The 23,223-nt window shown below is 44.5% G+C and overlaps 7 protein-coding genes across 7 annotated transcripts; all 7 read right to left on the bottom strand. All coding sequences in view use genetic code 12, as the record gives it.

Annotated features, from left to right (window-relative positions):
- Positions 1–368: 368 nt before the first annotated feature.
- LODBEIA_P33060 (uncharacterized protein) lies at positions 369–4,880 on the bottom strand (the record flags this gene model as incomplete). Its single annotated transcript, XM_066973402.1, has 1 exon — positions 369–4,880. One exon carries the CDS (start codon positions 4,878–4,880, stop codon positions 369–371), a length of 4,512 nt encoding a protein of 1,503 aa, XP_066830244.1.
- A 985-nt stretch (positions 4,881–5,865) lies between these two features.
- On the bottom strand, positions 5,866–6,654 carry LODBEIA_P33050 (60S ribosomal protein eL8; the record flags this gene model as incomplete). The annotated part of the gene is made up of 1 exon (XM_066973401.1): positions 5,866–6,654. The coding sequence occupies one exon, from the start codon at positions 6,652–6,654 to the stop codon at positions 5,866–5,868; it is 789 nt and encodes a 262-aa protein (XP_066830243.1).
- A 540-nt stretch (positions 6,655–7,194) lies between these two features.
- LODBEIA_P33040 (uncharacterized protein) lies at positions 7,195–8,709 on the bottom strand (the record flags this gene model as incomplete). The annotated part of the gene is made up of 1 exon (XM_066973400.1): positions 7,195–8,709. One exon carries the CDS (start codon positions 8,707–8,709, stop codon positions 7,195–7,197), a length of 1,515 nt encoding a protein of 504 aa, XP_066830242.1.
- Positions 8,710–11,718: 3,009 nt separating this feature from the next.
- LODBEIA_P33030 (uncharacterized protein) lies at positions 11,719–13,776 on the bottom strand (the record flags this gene model as incomplete). Its single annotated transcript, XM_066973399.1, has 1 exon — positions 11,719–13,776. The coding sequence occupies one exon, from the start codon at positions 13,774–13,776 to the stop codon at positions 11,719–11,721; it is 2,058 nt and encodes a 685-aa protein (XP_066830241.1).
- A 989-nt stretch (positions 13,777–14,765) lies between these two features.
- Positions 14,766–17,429, bottom strand: LODBEIA_P33020 (uncharacterized protein; the record flags this gene model as incomplete). Its single annotated transcript, XM_066973398.1, has 1 exon — positions 14,766–17,429. The coding sequence occupies one exon, from the start codon at positions 17,427–17,429 to the stop codon at positions 14,766–14,768; it is 2,664 nt and encodes an 887-aa protein (XP_066830240.1).
- Positions 17,430–18,962: 1,533 nt separating this feature from the next.
- On the bottom strand, positions 18,963–20,087 carry LODBEIA_P33010 (uncharacterized protein; the record flags this gene model as incomplete). Its single annotated transcript, XM_066973397.1, has 1 exon — positions 18,963–20,087. One exon carries the CDS (start codon positions 20,085–20,087, stop codon positions 18,963–18,965), a length of 1,125 nt encoding a protein of 374 aa, XP_066830239.1.
- A 237-nt stretch (positions 20,088–20,324) lies between these two features.
- Positions 20,325–22,016, bottom strand: LODBEIA_P33000 (uncharacterized protein; the record flags this gene model as incomplete). Its single annotated transcript, XM_066973396.1, has 1 exon — positions 20,325–22,016. One exon carries the CDS (start codon positions 22,014–22,016, stop codon positions 20,325–20,327), a length of 1,692 nt encoding a protein of 563 aa, XP_066830238.1.
- Between the last annotated feature and the right edge of the window lie 1,207 nt (positions 22,017–23,223).

Below are 23,223 nucleotides of genomic sequence, written 5' to 3'. Positions count from 1 at the left end.
AAAAGACAGAGGACAGACAGACTTAGCAGATCCGTAGAGTGGGGGTCTCCCCCTGGGTTGACTCGTTACATGTTCAAGGTGGCATGAGAGGAGTCGAGTGGAGATGGGAGGGGCTGAAAATGCTCGCGGCGCTATCACTACCCCCTTGCGGGGATAGCACGGGCTGCATGCGCAATGTCCGTGTTACCTTTTTTGGTCTTGCAGCGGACACAAAATGGAAAGGGGTTGCAGATCTTCCTCGGGGCGCACTATGCGGGCTTTGAGCAGCTGGTGGCCCCGGATTGAGCTTGCTGGTGAATATGGAAGAGGTTTTGATTCTGCCAAGTCAAAGAAGAGTGTTAATTTTACATAGTGTATACTGTCTAGTGTTAACTGCTCTTCTCCTTCAGTTTCTTCTCTCTGTTTCCTTTCGGGACACGAGCAAGAAAGTAGAACACGGTAGCGAGCATGATATTGATCAAGATGAACGAAATCACGATTCCATAATTTCTCCATCTTTCGCTGTACATGGCGTTGATTCCCGCCAAAAACACATTGGTCGAGCTCATTTGGCAGTAGTGACAGCTATTGGAGCTGGCGTCGACGTAGCCGCCAAAGTTGCTAATAAACGGCTGCATATACGACTCGCAGCTGACGCCTTCCGGTGGCACAATGGCAACCAACTCTGAAGGTTTACAAACGACGACATTGTTTGCTAATCCATTGGAAAGCATGCCCTGTATCAAATAAGTGAAGGGGCTGACGTAGTACATAAAGAGCCAGAACTTTGGCAAGGCGTCTCGTGGCGCGAGCACGCCGCAGAAATTGAGGCACATCATAAAGAACATCAGCGCAAGGTTGGCGGCACTCATTTCCTGCTCGTTGAATGAGATTGTCAAATGGCCAATCGTCGATGTGAGCACCATGAACGAGGTGATGAACAACCACATGAGGACACCGCGCGAGGCGACTGTATCGGTCACAGCGGCGTTGTTGTAAAGTCCCACAGGGTAGTACCAGCATAAGAAAGAAAAAGTTCCACCAACAATCTGGTAAGGAATCTCTGAGGTGATTTGCGCAGTGATGAATGAAAACCAACCAAAAGTTCTCGAGGGTGCCTCTCTTGTTTCGTAGACTTCTCGATCTTTGACGTAGTACGGGTACATTTGCTGAATCATGGTGTTGAAGGGGACGAAGAACATGAATACGGAAAACATTTGGTTTTGCAACCCTTGTAAGGAAGTGCCCGCTTTGAAGAATGAAAAGCCATTGAATAAAGCAGCAGTGATGACTAATAGCATTTTCGAGTAGATGTACTCGGGTGTTCGCCATTTGTGTATGATTGCTCTCCAGCTGACCAAGAGATATTGTTTCCAAATGGGAGCAGCGAACTTGAGTCTGATTTCCGGGTCGGTGTCTCTGGGTAATTTCGAAAGCTCAGTTTCCATACTAGCCAACTCTAATCTCATTTCTTGATACTCTTGGGAGTTTCTCCAGACTTCAAAGTAGTCTGCTTTTGCATGCGATCCTGGTGCTGCGCCAACAACGTGCAACATCCACTCGGCGGGGTTGGCATCTGGGGGACACGGGTCAGCTCCATGGCTCTCAAAGTAGTCAATCAATTTGCAGCAGCCTTTACCCAAGTCGCCAAAATACACAGTCTCACCGCCTTTCTGCAAAAACAAAAGTCTGTCAAACTCTTGCATCAATATAGCGGAAGGCTGGTGGATCGTGCACAAGATGGCCTGTCCGTGGTCTGCCAATTTCCTCATCAACTTACAAATCGACCAAGCTGTTTGCGAGTCCAAACCGGATGTGGGCTCATCGAGGAACAACAACAACTTGGGCTTGGCGACTAACTCAACACCAATGGTCAATCTCTTTCTCTGCTCCACGTTCAAACCTTCGCCTGCGACTCCAACCAAGGCATCGGCATATGCAGTCATTTCCAACAAGTCAATAATGTAGTCAACGTATTCGTCTTTTTCCTTTTTGGACACACTGTTGGACTGTCTCAAGTACGCGGAAAACTGCAACGCCTCCCTTACAGTTGAGGCAGACAAGTGCAAATCTTGCTGCTGGACATACCCAATAGACCTCTGGAACGATGAGTCCAACGAGTGACCATTGACCATTCTTTCACCATCGGTGATGACACCAGTAGTGACACGCTCAGATAAACAGTTCAACAAAGTGGTCTTACCAGCACCGGAAGCGCCCATCAATGCCGTGATTTGCCCCGGTTTAACCCAGCCGTCGACGTGGTTCAAAATGACTCGATCTTCCTTTTTAATTTTCACTTGGTAAGTCAAATTTTTCCAAAAGAAAACATCCTTGCTTTTCTCTTGCGAGGAGTCGCTCTCTCTAGATGACAAGGATTCCTTGCTATTCTCAAACCTGTCAGCCTCGCCCTTGGCTTGCACGTCGAGTTTTTCACTCGTCTCACCAGCTCCACTTTCTTCGTCCTTACTCATCTGTTTCCGGTGATTCTTCAAGGCACTTTTCAAAAACAAAGCAATCTCACCTCTTTGTCTCGCGCCCTTGTTAAACTCAGTAAGTAAAACATAAGTAAGCAAAAAGAAGAAAGTGAGCGCAACAATGATGCCAAAGTTTCTCCATCTGTGCGAGTTGTCATAGCCATACAATAGCTGAATATAATCTGATCCATTCACAATCAAACTTCCCGAACGCGAGCCCATTGTTGTGCAAACTCTATTTGCGTCCGATGCGTCTTCATACCCGGGCCCCGAGGGGATAAAAGTTGAACATAGAAACTCACGATCATGAAACTCGTTACACATGAGCGACTCAAACACATACGCCATGGGATTGACGTAAATGATCCACCGTGCCCAGCCCAACATCATCGTCGTCGGTAAGACAAACCCCGTGTAAATGACCATGGACAAAAGCAAGAGCACCGCGGGGGTCATTGCCCCTGCAAGCGTGCGACACATGGCACCAAGTGATCTAAACAAATGCGACATGACCAAAGTGGCCCAGGCATTAGTCAACAAAAAGAAGAAAAACCTGCCTGGTTCACGTCTGAAATTAACCATGAAATAGTAGGCCAAGTTGAAAACCATCGACATCAAGAATTTGGTGGGGAGTTCCGTGATTATGCTGGCGAGGGCGTCGGCCGCGGGTCGATAAAAGGCATACTTCCGGTGCTTTTCCACAACTGGCCTAGCGTCAAACAACGCCATGATCTCCAACAAACAATTGAGCGAGTTGAACAAGACGGCAAAGAACAACGCTGCGCCACGGTAGTAGAGAGATGTCGTCGTTTCGTCTTGGTTGTAGAATATGGAGGACAAAACAAGCGCCATCACTAGCTGGATCACAGTAGCAGCAATCACAATCGAAGGGTCCCCCTTTAGCAAGAGCAAGTTCCTGCGCATCACGTATTTGATTTGCATCGGGAAAGACACAGTATACGAAGATGACGATTTCATCCGATTCGCTTGCTTTGCCGAATGCGAATCATGGAAAAGTTGCTTCGTTTTCATCTTCTCGCAATCGATGAAATGTTGGTCTATTTCAGCAACTAAAGCTGCGTATTCCGCTGACCGCTTCCAATAAGCTTCGAACTCAACAGCCAGTTTCGGTACTTTATGTTCAAACCCGGCGCGCACAACCCTTTCCGCGGGGTTGGTAACGGCAGTCAAGAAATCGGCAGTTGTCTGACGTTCAACGCACTCGTATCCCATATCGACAAAGTATTCGCGCGCTTTGTCGGCTGGTCCAAAATAGATCTGGTAGCCGTCGTACAAGACGCACACCTTGTTGAACAAGTCGTAGGCGTCTTTTGAGCATTGGTAAATGGCAATAACGGGCGTTGTTTCCAAAACAGTAGCTGACGTTTTCAAGGCACGGATAAACTCCAACGCGGTGGCGGCATCCAATCCTCTCGTGGCATTGTCCCAGCATTGAATGTTTGCTCGACTTAGCGAGACTTCGGCAATGGAGACTCTTTTCCTTTCACCGCCAGAGACACCTCTAACGAAATCGTTTCCTACTTTGGTGTGTCTTGTGTGTGACAATCCATACATTGCCATGTAGGCACTTGCCAAGTGCTTGGCGTAGGCTTCTCTATCGACGCCAGGAGCACGGTTATGAGGAGTCCTGAGGGCCGCGGCTATTTCCAACGTGTCCCCCACCAACAAATGCGGAAAATGCACATCTGTTTCTGCTGAGTAAATCACCTCGCCTCGAAAATTCTTGGTGATGTCTTCAGAAGACAATCCGTCGTAGGTGATTTTGGACTCCTTGCCAATATGGAACCCGTATGTGTTGACTGCGACGGTCTTGAGCAACGTCGAGCATCCGCTTCCTGGTCTTCCGAGAACAGCAGTGAGTTCACCCGGTTTCATTATCGCATCCATGGGCTTTAAGATGTCAAAGTAGTCCGAGGGCTTTGCGCCTCTCATCCACCTGATCCCCTCAGCCCCCAATTTCCACACGGCGTTGCCTACGGTGGCTTGGTAATCGATGTCATTGGCAAGCCCATAGGCTCTCAAGTCACGGTACGCGACTCCTAGCTTTGCCTGTCGATAGTAGTCTGGATCGGAGTCGTACAAGTTCTTTAAGTTTTGAATCCAAAATTTCGCTTCAAACTCATCAGACTCGGGGTCAAGTCGTGGGTCTAAAGTCTCATCCACTGTATGATGAGCTCCATCGCTCTCCGCAGTGGGTGGTGGAAACTTGTTGGAAGAGGAAGTGGATTTTCTGGCACGAGAATAGGCACTCTCACGGGTGAACGTTTTAGCAAGCTGTCTCACTTCGGCGTTATCATCGTCCAATCCTTGATATACCGACTCTTGGTCAGATAACCCGGCACCATCCTGCTTGCCATCTGTTAAAACTGACGAGCTCTTTCCATCCCCACTAATTGTGGACATTGCTACGTTTGACACCTTTTGAAATCCTAAAGTCACAAGCTTCTTTCAACAACAAACATCTTTGTTTTTTAACGTTTTGAAATCCGCAACTATGTTTATATAACCCTCCTCATCCATTTTCCGGAAAAGCTCTTCACCCAAAGCTCAACCAAAGTAAAAAAAAAAAACCTTGAAAATATTATATTCAACATGGGAGTGGGTCTAAAATAATAAATCTGGCTTTCTAATTCATTCTTTCTTCAATCCAATTCGTTGTTCGTGCCGTAGACATACCAAAACAAGCGTTGACCGACTATATCTGGGAATGGAATTATTTTCATTTCATGAGAGATCCCGTTGTTGTCGGTTGGATCAGGAACGGAGATGGAACGCCACGGTTGATGGAAAAGAGTATTCGCGGGGCAGTGAAAAGAATCACCTCTGGATAACTCGAATGGGTGTGGTTCGTGTCAAGTGCAATCATGAATGATTATTCGTTAGATTCTCGAATTTGCATAGCCAAGTTATTGTCTCTGCCTGGTGTAGTAGTTGATCACCTGTCGCGTACCAACCCCACCAAAAAGGTTCGGGAAATGTGATTGTCATTTTGCATCGGTGTAGATGTATTTGATTTTTCTTTCCCTCTCTCTCGGGTAAATCCCTAGGCGTCTCCAAATAACAACCCCCCTGTTTTGCCCAAATCGAGGATACATGGAGTAAACCTCTTGCTTGAAAAGACAACGAAAAGCAAGAAAGAATGTCTTGAACTTAGAGGAATCCTAGCAAAGCAAGCTCAAGGACTTACTTTGTTGCGCCCGTTTAGATCCCTTCTTTTTTGTTTTTGTTGCACTAGTAAAACGCTAAATCCCACACGAAAACACCAGAGACGGCTGAGCCAGTAGAGTTCTACATCATCAATACTCCATTAAAATTATTACAGTTTTTTTCTTTTTTGGAAAGTTATAAGCCGTTGTTGTTGTTGTTGTTGTTGTTTTTCATCGTGAGCTTAGTTGTGGCCAGTAGCAGCAGTAGCAGCAATCTTAGCCTTCTTAGCAATCTTGTCGTTAGCCTTGGAGCCCATAACACCACCACCCCAGTGCTTCTTGTTCTCTTCGTATTTCTGCAAGTAGTTAGCATCGATAGTTGAGATCAATTTAGACAATTCCGATTCGTCAGCGGATGAAACTTCAGTCAAAGCAGCAACGGATGAGGTCTTTTTGTGGACCAAAGTTCCCAATCTGGCCTTACCCTTGACGATAGCGTATGGAACACCCATCTTCTTACATAAAGCTGGCAAAAAGACAACCAATTCAATAGGGTCGACGTCGTTGGCAATCAAAACCAATTTAGCCTTTTTGTTTTCAATCAAGGAAACAACGTGGTTCAAACCGTACTTGACGACAACGGGTTTAGGTGATGCATCCTTAGCAGACTTGCCCTCGGCAACAGCTGCGGCTTCCTTGGTCAATCTTTCCTTCTTTTCAGATGCGGTTTCTGGTCTGTACTTGTTGAAAAGTTTAAAAGTTTGAGCAGCGGTGTTCTTGTCCAAAGTTTGGTTGAACTGGGCAATTGCTGGTGGCACCTTCAACCTCAACGAGAGAATCTTCTTTTGTCTTTGTAATCTGACATATTCGGGCCACTTGACGAATCTCGACAAGTTTCTCTTTGGTTGGATCGATTGACCAATACCAAAGTTCTTTGGGGCGGCTTCGATTAATGGGTTCTTGGATTCAGCGGACTTGGCTGATTTAGCAGCAAATGGTGCTGGTGCAACCTTCTTTCCTTTTGGGGCCATGGCTGTGCTTTTGTCTATGTTTACTGTGGAGACGGATCTGAAGAGGTCGTAAGCAGGGGAGGTTTCCAATATCAACACTTCAGTGGTGCTCTGCTACTGAAAAATTCGTTTTTTACTTTTAGCGATGCTGTGAGTAGGGCGAAGACCTGATACAATTCACGTGATCGTCGTTTAGAGAAACGCGCTACCACACGCAACAGTTATTCTATCTACATCTCTATGGCCGTCAGTGAGTTGGGTCCGATACCGAGAGAGCACGGATTCGTTAGTGCGTTGCCCATACGCAACTTGCTCAAGCCATCACTCTGATGGGTGTTTCTTCTCCCCCCCCTCCCGAACAACTTCAACTTCGTTGGTGATACATTTGTTTTGTCTTGCTTTGGTTTCTCTTTTTTTTTTCTCCTTCTTTTTTGAATAAATAAGTAGTATTCGTTTCTCATTCTATAAAAACCCCGATAAATTATAAAATTACCTTTGAACTGAAATTAATTCCTATATTAACCTGGAGGTTCATTACCTCCTTTACCTCCTTTCCCCCATTTAATCTTCCTCTTCACTTGCAGCATCTCTCCAACGAGAATTGCACCAACCTTTGATTGTAAATTGGGTCTTGGTCACTCCCAGGTTAGGTGCAAGCCCATTGAATGCCCACTTGCCACCAGGCAAGACGCCCGCGGGCTTGATGCTTGGCTTCAAATCCCATGGCAAATACTTGCCCAGTTTTCTCGTAATCGAGTGGTTTTGAACCACTTCCACGTCATCTTGCATATAATGCTCACTGTCTATAAACTCGCAGGGGCTCTCGTCTTTCCTCGGTGGTAACACCACCGACTTCCAAAGTTTTTCCCGAGACATGTTTGAAATGCGGTACATGTTATACTGGTAGTGGAAATTCTTGAGCTCTGGCTTGATGGCAATGATGCGGAGAAGATCTTCTTGTGTAAGTGCGTTGGGGAGCGTTTGCGACTTGGTTCTTGCGTTGAAATCATAAGCGTATAATCTGAGAAACTGCGGGTTGATTCGCGAATCTCGGTTTTTAAAAGATGACTTGACGCAGCGATGTTGTGGAGTCACACTCGTCGATTGTGGCTCGTCGCCACTAGAAAGCTGGTGGTGGTTTTCTTCAAAAAACGTGATGAGTTCTTGTGAAGGGGATTCTTCAGGCTCCTCCTCTTCCATATGGTGGCATCTCGTGGTGGGGAATTTATCATCTGTGAGCTGCGGCGAATCGTCAACCAAGTTGATCATCTTTTGCTTGTTATACTGTTGAATTTTAATCTTTAGCAGTTTAAAGGAGGATGTCAAGTTGGAATACATTGATTTCTTTGTGGTGTTTGAATTCTGTAAAATCTTGCTCAAACTGTCAGTCGAGGTGCGTCTGTTTCCACACTTGGTGGCGGTGGCATTGTGCGGTTTAACAGTGGCCGAGGAAAACGACAATTGGTGGAAAGGCTGCGAGGAGACGCCCGTGCAGACTGAATCTTGACTTGCCGATAAGGACATCAAAGCCGGCTGTCTTGGGGAGAATACGCTATTGAATGAGGCAACTGAGGGCGAAATCGACAATGACCTGTCTGTAGGTATACTCAAGATTGTTGATTTTGGAGACACATAGGTGAAATGTGAATTGTTGAATGAATGGTATTGGTATGACGAATCTCTCGTAAAGCTAGATTGAAGAGACAGAGTCGAGCTAAATGAATGGTCATCTGACTCGTACTCTTCTAATGACTCTTGAGAGTCTTCTTCTTCTTCATCATCTTCTTCCTCTTCGTCTACTTCATCTTCTTGTTCCTTATCCGCATCTTCATCTGTGTCAAACTGGGTATTTGAAGAGTAGTTTGAATCGAGCGGGTGCTTGTCGACTGAGTGTTTGGCAACTTCGAAAACTAGGACTTTCTTCTGTGCACTTCGAGGGGATGACTTGGAAACTCGTCTGCTCCGACGACCTCCTGGGCGTGGGATGTTTATTGATTTGTTGAAACTGTATTTTGCATGTTGCGGGTAATGAAGCTGTTCGTCACGGAAATCTTCTTCTTGGTTCATTACTGCCATCTTGAGGTGAGAACAGTCTCTATCACCATATCTTATTCCCGTGGAAACTCCTTGTTGAATGTTGACTTGTATAACGGCAAATGCAGTAAAATTGGGGATGCTATCTGCCGAGGAAATATAAATATGGGCAAATCTATTTATCTATCCAAGGTGAATTGGACACACGTGAAACCTTATCTCAAAAAAAAAAAAAAAACAAAATACACCAGTGAAATGGATACGATGGAAACTCGAAAATTTCAAAAAACGTAAGAAGATGATAAGATGATAAGGTAAGCTGATAAAAAAAGAGACGAAACACCTTTTATAAATATGTTTCTAGATCCTCTAGCTTTTTTTTTTTTTTTTGTTTTTTATTTTGGATTTTGTATTTTGACCTCCCCCAGTTAAATATTTGCAAGATGTAATCTCTTCTTTATACACCTCTCGTGCAAGTGGGTGTAGTTTAATAACTGCGGAATGTGGTAATAATATTAAGCGATCGGAAATTTTTCTTTGACGCAACTTTGCCCACCGACTTGAACCTGCTATCAACAATATTTTCTTTTGGTTCTTTTTCTTGTTTGCAAACGAGCGGAGAGAGCGGAAGATAGAGATGGGGGTAGTGACAGAGGTGCTTGCCCAGGACAAACGGCGTATGTGTGTCTGAGGAAAAACGAGTAACATCAGAGCAGTCAACTACTATTACAGACAGTGCCGTTTCACCAGTTACCTCACTTCCTTTCCAACTCCGGCTAACTGGCACTGAAACAGACAGAGACAAAAAAGCAAAGGACGAAATGAAGATGACGGGGATTAATCACTGATGTCAACCGTTCAATTCTATTGTTCCAGATTTCACAAGAGGCCCGCTGTTCCATGTTTTTTGCCATAGATAAGGCAAACTGAACTAACTGCAATGGGGGTTATATGTCGTGGTCAAAAAGCAACTTGACTACGAAGTATAGATCCCAAGGCCCGTGGAGCTGTAACATCGGGTGGGTTCTTTTTAACTCTGTCGGCGTTCTCCATCTAACGGGGTGGCTTCTTTTCTCCTTCTGGCCTCTCAAAGGAGTTGAAAATGAAAAAAAAAAAAAGAGAGATTGACTTGTAACAACTGCACCTATTGCGCTGATATTGTCTCGGCCTATTTTTTTCTCGGACTTGAACGATGCAGTTGTGACCTTCTTTGCGGGAGAGAGGCGGGAAATGGACGACGGGATAATATTTCTGGTGCCATTCGACAGTGGGACTCTCAGAGCTTCTAGATCTTTATTTTGGTGGTTGTCGTCGTGGTTGAGGCCGGGCCCAAAATTTCTGTAGAGTTATTTTTTTTAAAAGTTTTGCCTTTTTTTGGGAGGGAGGAGGTGCGCGAGAGACAAGGGCCATTTTGGGGCCGTTTGGCGATGCGTATGCGGGCAGTACAAGAAAACGCTTCTAACCAACTCAGGGCGTTTGCCAACGTGGCTTGACGAAAAGTCAAAAAAGCTTGAAACGCCAATTGTGTGAGGTACTTGTGAGATTTTTAAGCTTTAAGGGAAACCTCTAACCTTTGACCGTTTAACACTGCAAGTGTAAAACAAAAAAAAGAACCAGAATTGACCGCACAACTGTAAAGTCCGTTCTAATTAGCTCGGTCTTTTTTTTTTTTGTTGGTGAGATAAATCTGCAGGCCGCTGCTGCCGCCGCCGCCCACTACCACCAACATTGACACCGCCACAGTGTAACCATTTTGCTCGCAAATCAACAAATTCCATTACATACTTACTTGAGCGTCCATTTGGTGAATTTTGGATAAAGCTCCAGCACAACATGCGGTAACAAAAAAACACTAGAGCAACACGCAGCAATGCACACGCATAATCTCTCCCACATCGGAGTGGTTGTTTCTCGGGAATGACTTTCCCTTTTGAGCGTGAAAAAAACCCCAGAACGTTTCACGTCATTCTCTCTTTTATCACTAGAGAAGAGACAAGCCAAAACCCAGCCGGGAGGTTGCTGAGGCAGGTTGCGTTGCTACATGGGAATGAACTGAACGTACGAAAAAAAAAAAAAAAAAAAAGAGAAGAGGTCACACACAACACACACAGAGTCGATCACATCGCAAGTTGGTCGATGGCTTCAATGGAAATCCGGTTTATTTTCCACCAAGCGAAGAATATCCAGGTGGCATACGTACAGATAGATTTTATTTTTCATGAGCCGTAGCTCTCGCGCACAGATTGTGTGCTTCACTAGCGGCATTTTCTCAAAGTTTTCCAAACTCACGATCTTCTTCTTCGGCCCATTTCCTCCACGGCGATAGACCGTGGTGGGTGTCTATTTTCGGCGTCGCCTGCTTCAACGTGTTCTAAAATCGATGCATATGCCGAATGAACCCACCTACACAAGTGATGTCACTTGTGCATGCTTCTATTTTGACATGAGCTTACCGCACCCCCGATCATATATATATCCCGGCATTTGAGAGCCTGTTAGACAATCTTGCATCTTGCTAGATGTATTTTTAGTATTTGGGGAAGGTAAGTGCCATGAGATGAGCCGGAGACTGCTCTTCTCCAGCTCCTTCGCGTTTTGCTTTTTTTTTGTTGGTCTGTTTTTTTTTTGCACCCGTCAGGACAGGCAGTACTGTTGCAAAAAACACCACACCGTTGGTCAAAAAATTAGCTTTCAAATTTTGATTTCTGCTTTCTGAATTCCGCTTGTTGCTTTTTGTTCTTCGCTCTTTGCGTTTTGCTGTCTCGTGCTGATCGTTGAAACTGAGATCGAGATGCCTTTCGATCTACCAAGCGTCATCGGGTATTACTTTTAAGAAAAGAAAATTATTTATCCGAAGAAAACCAATTTGTTTGCCTCTACGTTCAGAAGTTCAGGTTGCAATTCCATCAACAAATTTAAACTAGCAGAAGAAAAAAAAAAAAACTATAACCACGTAAGAAAATAACAAACAAGAATATAAAAACAAAAAACAACCCCCCCGCTGTATCTAATTTTTTTGGCTGTCGAGGCAACACGCTTCCATTTTTATAGTCAATCTCTATGAAGATGATTATCCTGATCATATTCATAGTCCATCCGATTCAAAGCTTCTAATTCAATGTTAGCAGTACTACCATGACCACCTTCATCATCGTCATCATCGTCATGTTCTCTAGCTCTTCTCTGTATATCATTCTCTAAACGATTGTATTTGGCATTCAACCTCCGCCCTTGTTTGTCCTTGATTCTATTGCCTCGTCTCTTTCTCAAGCTGCCAACCATTCGATTCAACGGCGAAATTCTGTAGAAATCGTCAAATACTTCGTCAATCTGCTCCAATTCGATCCCTTTGGTCTCAGGGTAAAACATCATCACGCACACGACACTGATAACACACGAACCAGCAGGAAACAAATACATGGCCCACTTGATATTTTGCCTCAATATGGGCGCTAATAGACCCACGATAAAGTTGCTTAGCCAGTTGCAGGAAACGGCGAGCGACATACCTTTGGAACGCACCGATAACGGGTAGGATTCACCGGAAAGCAAAAACGGAATAGGCCCAAATCCAAAGCCAAACGAGGCATTGTAGATAATCACAAGCACGGCAACAACAGTGGCGGTGTACGACTTGTTAAGAAGCATAAACACGGAAACAAGGAATAAACACACCCCCATGGCCACGCCACTCAAAATCAAAATCGGTCGACGGCCCCACTTGTCGACTAAGAACCAAGGGGGGATGGTCGAGGCAAGGTAGATGATACCATTGACTCCCGTCATCAATAAAGCTCCCGAGTCATCGAACCCGGCCTCGAGGAAAACCATTGGTGCGTAGTATGAAATGATGTTTATGCCGTTCAATTGGGCAAATATGAGTGATGAGCAAGCAACAAATACTCTGCGCTTGTAATTGAAAAGCAAATGCCTCCATGTTCGTTCTGCCTTGGGGGTCAATTTCCTCTCTCTTAAGATGGAGTTTTTGATCATGAAAAACTCAGTCTTGGGCTTGCTGTTGAGGTGGTGCGAGTCGTAAAGCAAGCTCAACACATGGAACCCTTGTTGGTCCTGGTCATTATCCAAGAGCCAACGCGGACTCTCCACAATGAAAAACCCCCCGAGAAACAAGACGAATGCCAAGGCAACTTGGATAAACAAGGGTAGCCTCCAGCTCAAGTTGGCCAAGAACAGTTTTGGCTGGCTTCTCGTGTCGCCAATGTCTTGAATAAAGTAACAGAAATAGTCCACCCAGACACTTAGCGCGTACCCGCTGATATTACCGGTAAACTCGCCGCACACCAACTTGCCTCTCTCGTCGCTGGGACTGATTTCGCACTGGTACGAAGGCACAATCGTTGACAAGATGCCAACGCCAAATCCACTGAAAACACGCCCCACGGCAAACACAAACATATTGGGGCAGAAGCTCTGCAAGCTGCCGCCAATTATAAATATAAACGTGCCCAACAAGATCGTGCGCTTGCGCCCGAACCTATCCGAAATTTTCGCCACCAAGATCGAGCTTATCATGGCGCCAATCTCCAAAATCGAAATAACAACGCCAATGACAGCCGCGCTCGGGTTGTTGAAGTAGCTTTGAAACGTTTCAAACGCCAAGATGCCGCTGCATACACCCTGTTCGTATCCAAACAACAGCACAAATAAACTGACAAACGCCGAAGTGAAATAGACCAATCGCGTGCCTTTGAAATTGAGCTTCAGGGTGTATTTCTTGTTATCAAAGTCGACTTGGTCGTAGCTGTTGCCAAACTCATCCTGGAATGAGGACTCGGTGGAACTGCGCTCCAAGTCGTCGTCGTTTGATTGTTTGAACTGGATGGGGTCAAACGTATCTTCTTCTTCTCCTTCTTCTTGGTCCTCTTCTTCCTCCTCCTCGTCGTCGCCCCGATGGTCGTCACTACTGGTGTGGTCAGAACCGGCTGCGCTCGAGTGGTGCGACGTGCTTGGCTTGTGGTCGTTGTCAAACTGTACATCGGGCTGGGTATGGATAGCAACTGGCTCTTCGATGGTCAAGAGCGACTGCCGAGGGTTGGTGGTGTCCGAAAAGGGGTCTTGTATAGTGGACAGTAAGGGGTTATACGACATTTTGACACATTTGTTGCAACTCCCGCCTGATTAAGATGTGGTTGCTGTTGGACAAGTAAATAAAAAATTAAAAAACAGAAGTAGTTTGTGTTCTTGAAGATCTTGATGGTTTGTCGTAAAATGTATATAAAGATATTAAAGTGTATATATCCAAAGCCCTGTTGGTTTTTTATTGTCTCTTTTTCAGCTGGCAAAGGTGGGATTGTTGAAAGATTAGAATTGCTGCAATTGAAGTAAGCAGTAAGTTAAAAAGACAGGGCGCTGCACAAGGCACTCCACGAGGAGGTTATTTTTCTTTTTTATGACGTAGCCCCAGGAGAGATTTGAGAACCAGACCAGTTTCAAATATGGGTAAGACGGAATCCCCTTGGGTCAGATAGAGCGCTGGCTTTTTGTTGAAAATTGGCATGGTCACTACTTTGCAATGCAAAATGGTACTTGACTAGACTTGAGAGGATACTAGTGAGTAGTCTTACCATTACTGTCGCTTTGCTCATTGCGGTTATGGCCTATGGCCCCCACTCACTTTGACATTTTCAAGCTCGGATTCACCCAGAGTCGCCAACAACTCAAATTGTTTGGCGTAAAATCACAGGGTAAGTTGACTAAGGGAGAGAGAGAGGGGGGGGGGGGGGGGACATTTCCCTCGGGACTCGGGCCTATTTGCCAGGACCGGTGTATATACCGAACCAGCCTTTTGCTAGAGCATGTCCCAAAAAAACGTGTACTGAAGTTGATAATACAAACGTTGGCGGTTGCTGATTCCAAGTTTGTGTGTGTCTGGATCAACGTCGGTGCGAAGGGAGAAGGGGGTCTAGAGATTGATAAAGGGTCCCATTTCCCACACAAAGTATGTGCGGTTGAAGACAGGGGTTTCAGCTGGCTTGCATACATCAACTCAACTAAAATAGAACCCAACCAACATCCACTAGAGAGGAAAGGATAAGATTCTGACTTTTATTCGTAAATTCGTTCTCGTTAAAAATGGACTATACATTGTAAACATAAGTATTCATAGCGTAAACAGGTCGAGCCAAACTCTGGAATTTAGAAGGCGACAACTTGACCGGCGACAACTGATCGTATCCGCCCACTTGGCCATTGTATCTAGCTCTAGATGGCCTCGTTGGCGATTGAGGCGCAAATTGCGGACTCAGGAAATTGCTCTTGACGGGGGAAGAACGCATCATCAATTGTTGTCGAGATGGAGAAACCATGTAGTACCCTTGGTTACTTGGCGACGATCCCAAGGCGGGGGGGCTTGCTAATTGCTGCAATTTGCGTATGGGGGAGCCCGTGGGTGAAATATTGTTGAACGTGGTGTTGGAGATTGGTTGCAATGGAATTGGTGAAAATTGCACTTGCATTGGTGCTGGCATCGACACGGGCATCATGTTTGACCTTGTAGGTGAAGGCATGGTTGATTCCAAGATTGGATTATACGACATTTGCGACTTTTCGTAAATGAGAAATCCGCGTTCTCGAAGCCAGTACGTCATGGCTTCGATCGCCTCGGGGAGTTTACTATTATCATAATAGGACATCATGATTTGATGATAGGGAAGTTGTGAATCAAGCGGGGTCTCATTGACTATAATGTCGTAGCCAAGCAACAATTTGAATGGGATAACGACTTGTTCTTCAAAATCGCGCGAATTCTTGAAACAACCATGATATTTAATCTTGTTGGCTGCAAATTTAAACTCATACGATTGAGGAAGAACGAGGTTGGCCAACTGCTTGGCACAGGACTTGATCTTGCCCTCAGCGCCCTTGATGTTGAATTCAATCACGTTGGAGGATTTGAAATTGTTGATCGAAGTGGGGAAATCAATGAATGAATTGTACTCTTGCTCCAATCTGTTGATCAAGGGGAGTTTGTTGTTGTTGACCAAGAGAAGATAATGGTGCTTCATGATTTGGAATTTTATATTGTAGTAAACGGTGGTCTTGCGTTGCTGGTAGGCATCATTCATGCTGTATTGGTACACGAGTTGGTCGATTTCATGCTTGACCAAGGGGATATTCTGCATGTTTTTGCGAGGACACTTGATCAAGACATTGGGCTCTCTCCTTAACGAGTATGCGTTTGTAGATTGGTTGCAAACGGATGAAAACTTGGTAAACACGTTATATCTCTTGGTGATTGCTTGGATGACGGATCCGCCTCCAATCACGGCGCGGTGGAATATTTCCGGGATAAAGTACTTGTACTCCGAGGGTAATTCCAATTCAATGAGCTCAATGGCCTTGACCGCGATGTCTGCACGTGGAGATGCAACTTCAATGTAGAGGTTGTAGTCGTTATTGTTGCTAAAGGTGATGGTGGGGATATTGCTTGTTTGGTTCAAAATCTTGACGAGTTTGCCATTCTTTTTGCCACTAATGAAATCCTTTTGGTCATTGTTGAGTTCAAGACGTACTGTTGTGGGGAAAGATTTCAAGCTCGAGTTGAGCAACGCTTTGATCCGTTGCGATTTGCCGACAATCTCAACTCCAACTTCGGAGGTGCTTTTCAAGATACACTCTGATGTGTAATGGCAAGCTTCCAATACTTGCAGAGCAGCGCCTGAGGAGAACGAGGCCGTATAGTATTGTGCTGTGATCAAGCTAACTTCCTTGATGCATTCATCAATGGTTTCAGGGTTGGTGCCTTGCACGATAACCTCGGTTGAGTCGTTTTCGCCTAGGCTGGGCAATTGGATAAACACGGCGTATTTCAACATCAAGTCGATGATTTCCTTTTGGTTATTCATAATCATCAAATTGAGCTTCCAGTTGTCAATGCTCAAGCTTTTGGTCTTGAGCTGGGGCTCCGACGCAATCAACTTGTCCAAGATGGACTTTGCGAGCAACAACTCAACGGCATTCTTGGCCGTGAGCCACAAGTGCAAGTCGCCGTTGCCGCTGACAATGTTGGAATTGAACAAATTTGGCAACAAGTCCGGCACATAGATGTTTGAGTTTGTTTGCAAGGCAACTTCGCTGAAATTTTTGAGCTCAAAGCCGCCAATTATGGGCACCATGCTGAGTGGGAGTGAATAAGCGTCAACCACGTATTTATTCAAGCACAGATCGATCAAGACCTTGAGTCCGGTTTCACATTGGGTCACGTTTTCAATGTAGCCAACAATGTGTATGCAGTAAACGGGACCAGAAGCTGGAGCAGTTTCCTGTCCACCTTGAGTGAACCGCTTGTTGTTGATAATCACTTCAACTTGAAATCTAGTGCAGAGATTTTTCATCTCGGTGACGAAATTTTCATCAATCATCATAAATTCAGTCTCGGTAATTTCAATAGTTTTCACAGCAAGGCTATTGTATTTGCGGAGAATCAGAGATTTCGCCTCTTTGGCAAACTCTTCACTGCCGCGGATCGTCACCGCAATCTGCTGGTTGTTGAGCAGTGGGTTGGTGTACTCGGCAAAATCCAAATCCGATGCGACGGCCTTGTTGACTTTGTTGATTTCGTCAACCAACTGAGCCAAGTTGTCCATGGTGTAGTAGGATTCTCCATTTTCAGGGTTCTTGTGCTCTCTCCAGAGCCCCGTCGTGGTTTCGTAGTAGGTTTGGAAACCAGCTGTTTTGTTTGTAGCTTTGGGGTCGATCTTGTACAGGTATGGCAAGTTGAATGAAATAACGGTGGAAGACATTGTAGCTGTAAATGTAATTGAAACTGTAGGGTCAATCTAGAATTAAAAGACGAAATGGAAAAGGGAAAAAAGGGGGGGTATCAATAATGCAAAATGCTAGTAAAAATCAAAAAATCAGTTTTATGGGGTATTCGTGGGAAGTAGAAGATAGCAAACTGAATATCCAGCTGATAAACCGGGGATGCCACTTGCTTTATATACCAATTACCTACAAAGATGAACTGGGGTTAACTATATAGAATCAAAAAAAATAAAAAAAAAAAATTAAAAAAAAAAATTAAAAAAACTTTGGCTCAGGAGGTTTCTCTCAAAGATGGGGGTAGTGGTGGTGATGGTTTGCAGACATCTTGATAATTTCCCATCCTAATTAGGAAATTATTTAGTTACACAAAGCTGAGATGTCGACTCTTTGACAACAGTAGAAAGATTCCGAATTATAACAAAAACACTCACTAGAAGAACCACCCCGTCTTTCCCTCCCTTTTTGCCCTATGCATTTGAAGTAGAAGTAGCTTCCTTACAAGCGGTGTTTCTGGAATGATAAAGGGTGGTGGAAAAGAGGACTAGTCATTGGACTGCGGTAAAAGGGCAGATCCCTAGAAACCTACCATTGACCAAGCGTTCAAGGATAGGATCTTGACAACATCTCCCTCTCTTTAATGTCTCAGGTGGTTATTATAATTGCGGCCTTGTTGGCAGAGGGAGAGATCCAGGCCAGATTGTTTATTAAACATCTCAAAAGAGGACTCCATGGTGGGTGGGGTCGCGTGCACGACCAGGTCACGTGAACACACCTCGGAGACTACATGGGGCAACTTTAGCTGCCCAGACACTATCCGCAAAAGTGCTCTGCCCAGGAGGAGGATTCAGGTTGACTACAGTATAATACATGTAGACATGTATACAAGTATGTAATGGTTGTAGTGGCAAAAATCTCCATTTGCAAGCACTTGATATGGTTGTGCTACAGGTTCCAAAGAGCTGGTGGGCAAAATCCAGGTAGATAGTGGGTCTCAATACAAAAGAAAGAAGAAAAAAAAAAAGTTAGCATCCTTTACTGGCTTATTGTTCCTAATATTTGTTCCTACCTAATCGAGTTATCTTTTTTCAAGTTGCTTATTCCTCAACTGGCATATAAACTTGCACATGTTCGACTTCTTATCACATTTATCGCAATGAAAGAAAAAAAAAAAGAATAGGGGATCTTTCCCATCATCATGAGTGCCTTTTTTTTCTGGAAATCTGGATGATCTTTTTTTTGGCTTCGATAATAAACTGGTAGTGGCTCCTCCTCATCTTTATGAAAGCAAAAATACAGGAGAAGGGCCCTTCCTATTGTTTCTGCTGGTGCATTTAGCGTGCATGCCTTGTCCCCTGACTATAACTCAAAGGGGAAACGGTTGTAATCTTCTTTTCTGGAAAACCCCCTTTTTTTTTTTTTTGTTAACTTCTCTTCTGTCTATCTTCATCGTTGGAGAAATCACCCTTCTCTTGTTTGTTGGTCTCCGTCCAAGTCTACCAAACTAGCCCTTCTCATAGCCTCTTGGAATCCCACACATAAACCATTTCGTCCCATCCCGTAGTGGCGCACCACCCGGGTTCTCCCCACAAGCTATAATCGCATCCGATAACAAATTCGCGGTGCTGGCCAAAGACCCCTTTCATGCCCCCGAGTTTAGTATTCAAAAACCTGGCTCTTTCCTCGGATTCATCTCTCCATACTCTGGCAGTCATGTCATACGAAGTCGAGATCAACTCCTTAGCGTCGTGAGGCGACCACTGCACTTTCCGCACGGCAAACTCGTGTCCAATAAACTCATTGAGCGGGGTAGGACCTCGAATATGGGTCAGGGGCATGGGCGAATGTGCCGAAGGTTGATCAATCTTGGAAACCATTCGCAAATCCCATATCCTCACCGACTTGTCAGTACCCGCCGAGGCAATTACCGTCGATTTGTACTTGTTCCAATCAACAGACAACGTCTCCATTCCATGATGCGAGATGAATTGAAGCTGCAACGGATGCGGCGTTCGGATATCCCAGATGTGGACCTCGGATGACCCATTACAGGAAACTAGCATCGAGGGCGAATGCGGCGAAAACTGCGCTGAGTATATGCAATGCTGAGTATTGGATGCCTGTTGATGCTGCTGCTGGTGCAGGAGTGGCGCTTTGGCCGTGGCTGCCACGGGGGCCGCCTGGGTGGTGAAATCGGTAGTGCCCGGGTTCAAAGTCAACATGGACTCCGGGCGCTGGCTCGACCAGATCTTGATCGTGCCGTCCCAGCTGCCAGTGACAAAATTGGTCTTATCGACCAAGTTCCAATTGATGGAGAAGACTTCGCGCCGATGCTCTTTCCATTGCATGATGGGGAATCGCGACACCATCATGTCGAAAAGCTTGATTGATCCATCGCCACTCGCCACCACGCATTGGTTCTCGTGTATTTCACTCCAGGCGAGATCAAATAACCCATCTTGGGTCTCCCATGAAACTTGCTCTCTAATCTGACCCGAGGCTTCAATATCAAGGATGAATAACCGTCCGTTGCCCACTAGTCCATAGTTTGCAGCGGTGGCTACTGCTAACTTGTTGTCAAAGTAGGGTGAATACTGTATTCCATACCCATTATACCCCTTGGTTCGAAAAGATAACATTACTTTTCCGTTTTGTTTCGTGCTGCTCTGTACCTCTTGAATTGAGAGTTGATTCTTTTTTTTTTTTTTGAAGATCTCCAGATCTCGATGTTTGGCGAGGGATGCTTTCTTCGCAACTGGATTGGATTTTTTTTTTTTTCTTCTTTATTAATTTATGTATGCATGTATTTTGGTTCTACTGTGTAGTTGAAGTAAAATTAAAAAAAAAAAGGAGCGAAATCTACTCTAGCTTCAGAATCATAGCTCGAATGTTTCAGTGCTCAAGTACTTGACCGAGTCTTGATATTTCGGCTCGATTGCATCCTTCTTCAACAAGCCAAACTGTATAGCGTCACCGAGAAAGACGGCAAGTTTCTGGCCCGCATACTTGATGTAATCAAAATCGTCATCACTGGAAGAAATGGCCTCCTCCATGACAACTTTTACATCATCCAATGTCAATTTCCCAGCATCCATCGTGATTGTGTATGTACTATCGATACCTTTCTCGTTTGTCTCTTCGAAGTTGAGAGACTTGGGCTGCACGGGCCCATTTTGAATCAATGCCCAGAACCCCCAGAACAACTGCACTGCACCTCTCCAATAAACGCATTCATTGTACATCTTCTCAATCTCGTACTGGACCAAGTCAGCCGTTTGCGTTGCGGGGTCGTTGAGTAAATCCTGAGCTGATTTGGACGTTTTCAAAGTAGACGAAGGAAATTGAAAATCGTACTCAATATAGGATTTGATGAGGTTGAGCTGTTCCAATTTGGAGGGGTACCTTTTTTCATTTATGAAATAGGATTTTAAAGGATCATGGTAATTGGCCATCCATTCACTAAAATGGTTGACAATATCGAAAGCAGGGAAATTCAGTGCCGAGTATTCGAAATCAATAACCACCAAGTTCGAGTCCTTTTTGTTTGAAGTTGACTTGAGTGGTGACTCGCCCGAGGTCGAGTTCAAGTTCAAGCTTGAGTTTGGGTTTGAAGTGGGGCGGCTCGGGTTGGTGACAATGACATCTTCTGGATTGAATGACTCGTGAAGTAGCAAGTTGCCGTATTGGGTGTCGTTATGGCAAAACTTGTAATTCGACGTAAAGTCACTCTTGTCGTACTTCTCAAGCACCCAGTACTTGTAGTCAAACAATAAATCTTTAAACTGCTCCAAATCCATCATGAAAATGTCCTTGGGGTCAATGCCTGCCTCAATGTAGCCAGGTAAGCAGTCCCTTTCGAAAACTCGCAACCACTTGTCTATCATGATCCAACATGTGGGTAGAGGCTTGAGGTCTTCTTCGTCAAGTGTAATCTTGTAGTGCAAATCTTTCATTCTCCGAGCGAAAATCTGGGAAATGATTTGGTTTCTAATCTGGTCTTTGGTAAATGTAACAAACCCATCCAAAAATTGTTCAAATCTGCCATTGGTAAAGATTCCCAAAAGGCGAGGCCCAATTCTTTTCTGGGCTAGCTTGATCAAAGTCTGGAGCTCCAGATCTCTGTCTATCAACTCATCGGCGTTCTTGCCGTATATTCTAAGCAACAAAGTCGGCGGGTTGGGATCTTGCGAGTCATCGCTGTACTCGACTTTGTATATGCAGTTGGTCAATGCACCTGAAATTCGAGTTATCGTCAAATTGTGAGTTACCAAATTGCGTTTATGCCATTTGCTGATTTTCAACGCTTTGGTCAATGCTATGATATCCTGCTTGAAAAATTCCGCGGGAAGGGTGTTGTCTAGTATAGCGTCAACGGAAGGTATGCTTCTCTCGGCATTGATCTTTGTCGAGCCGACTACTAATTTGTCAAGGGAAGACGCGGATAACGTCCTCTTATGTGCCAAGCTTGGTCTTCTCGTTGCTGAAGTGGAACGAGAATTAGCCGTTGAGTTTCTCGTTCTAGAGCGAGATCTTGATCTCGACGGTCTCAGAGCTGGTACGATATCCATATCGATTAACTTGAATTTTTGGTAATGAAAATAGTTCCCCCCAAAAAAGAAAAAAAAAACCAACAAAAGACAAAGATTTGAAGATGGGAATGGAGTCTAATTTAAGTTTTCCAAAGAAGATTGCTTTGGTTGAATCTTTTTTTTTTTTTACCTTCAATTCGCAAGTTGCAACCCGCTTTTTTTTTTTTGAAAGGTAGATGAATTGAGGATGGGGTTGGGGTTGGCAAGAGTTGACTTGATATATAGACACGGTTATATAATACTGTGGTTATATCTCGAGAGGTGGTTGTTTTTTTTGTATTTTTCTTCTTTCTCGAAATCTTCTTATCTGTTGGTTTTTTTTCTGGATAGTTTTTTTTTTTTTTCTTTATTTCGCTTAACCCCAAATTTTTTCGATTTTTGCAGTTTTATTATGGAGAAAAGTTGAAGCCTTGTTTTCTTTTCCTTGCTGTATATGTATATATATAATAGTGCGGCGAGCTGGTGTTCTAGCTGTCAATGGCAAGATCCGAAATGCAATGTTACATGTTACAGATTGAGATGGGTATAACCTCACCATCTCAACTGAGTTAATGGTCGCATGCTTCTTGTGATTTTGAAGTTTTGAATTTTTGGATTTTCAATTTTACTTTGCTATCACCAACATATTCTGCTACTGCTCTCTCATCATTCGAGTCACGTGAGAGGGATTTGAAGCACTCTATGGTGGCGTTGCATTTGGTTCTCAGCCCCTTCTTTCCACCACCTTTTTCAGTTCTAAGTAGGCTCTGAGGACGAAAAGATGACGTTGGGGCTTAATTAGGCTGGGAATAGAGCAGTTCGTTGTGCCTCTAAAAGTGGTGCTCAACTACGCTTTGCAGACAAGAGGGTAACTGTCTTTGCTTTGAGTACAGCATGTATTGAAATATTTACAGCCTCCGAAAAGAAAAAAAAAATCACCGTTTTGCCCTGGGATTATCATCGTATGTTTGAGTTTGCCAACGAGCTCTGTAAGACATTGAATCCAGATTGGGTTCGGAATTCCATTGCGTGGCATGCATGTTCCTCAAATTTAGTCTTCTCGAGTCATTGCAACTGAACATGATCTAGAGTTTTTCACCAGTTGAGATATCCAAAAAGTATATATATAGATATGTATGAGCCTTGATATCACATCACAGCTCTAGGCTCTTTCGCCACGTAAGAAGCGATTCATTGTTTCACCAAG

The sequence above is a fragment of the Lodderomyces beijingensis genome, assembly GCF_963989305.1.
Source record: "Lodderomyces beijingensis strain CBS 14171 genome assembly, chromosome: 4".
In the NCBI taxonomy this organism is placed as follows: Eukaryota; Fungi; Ascomycota; class Pichiomycetes; order Serinales; family Debaryomycetaceae; genus Lodderomyces; species Lodderomyces beijingensis.
This window is presented reverse-complemented; position numbering and strand designations above follow the sequence as displayed.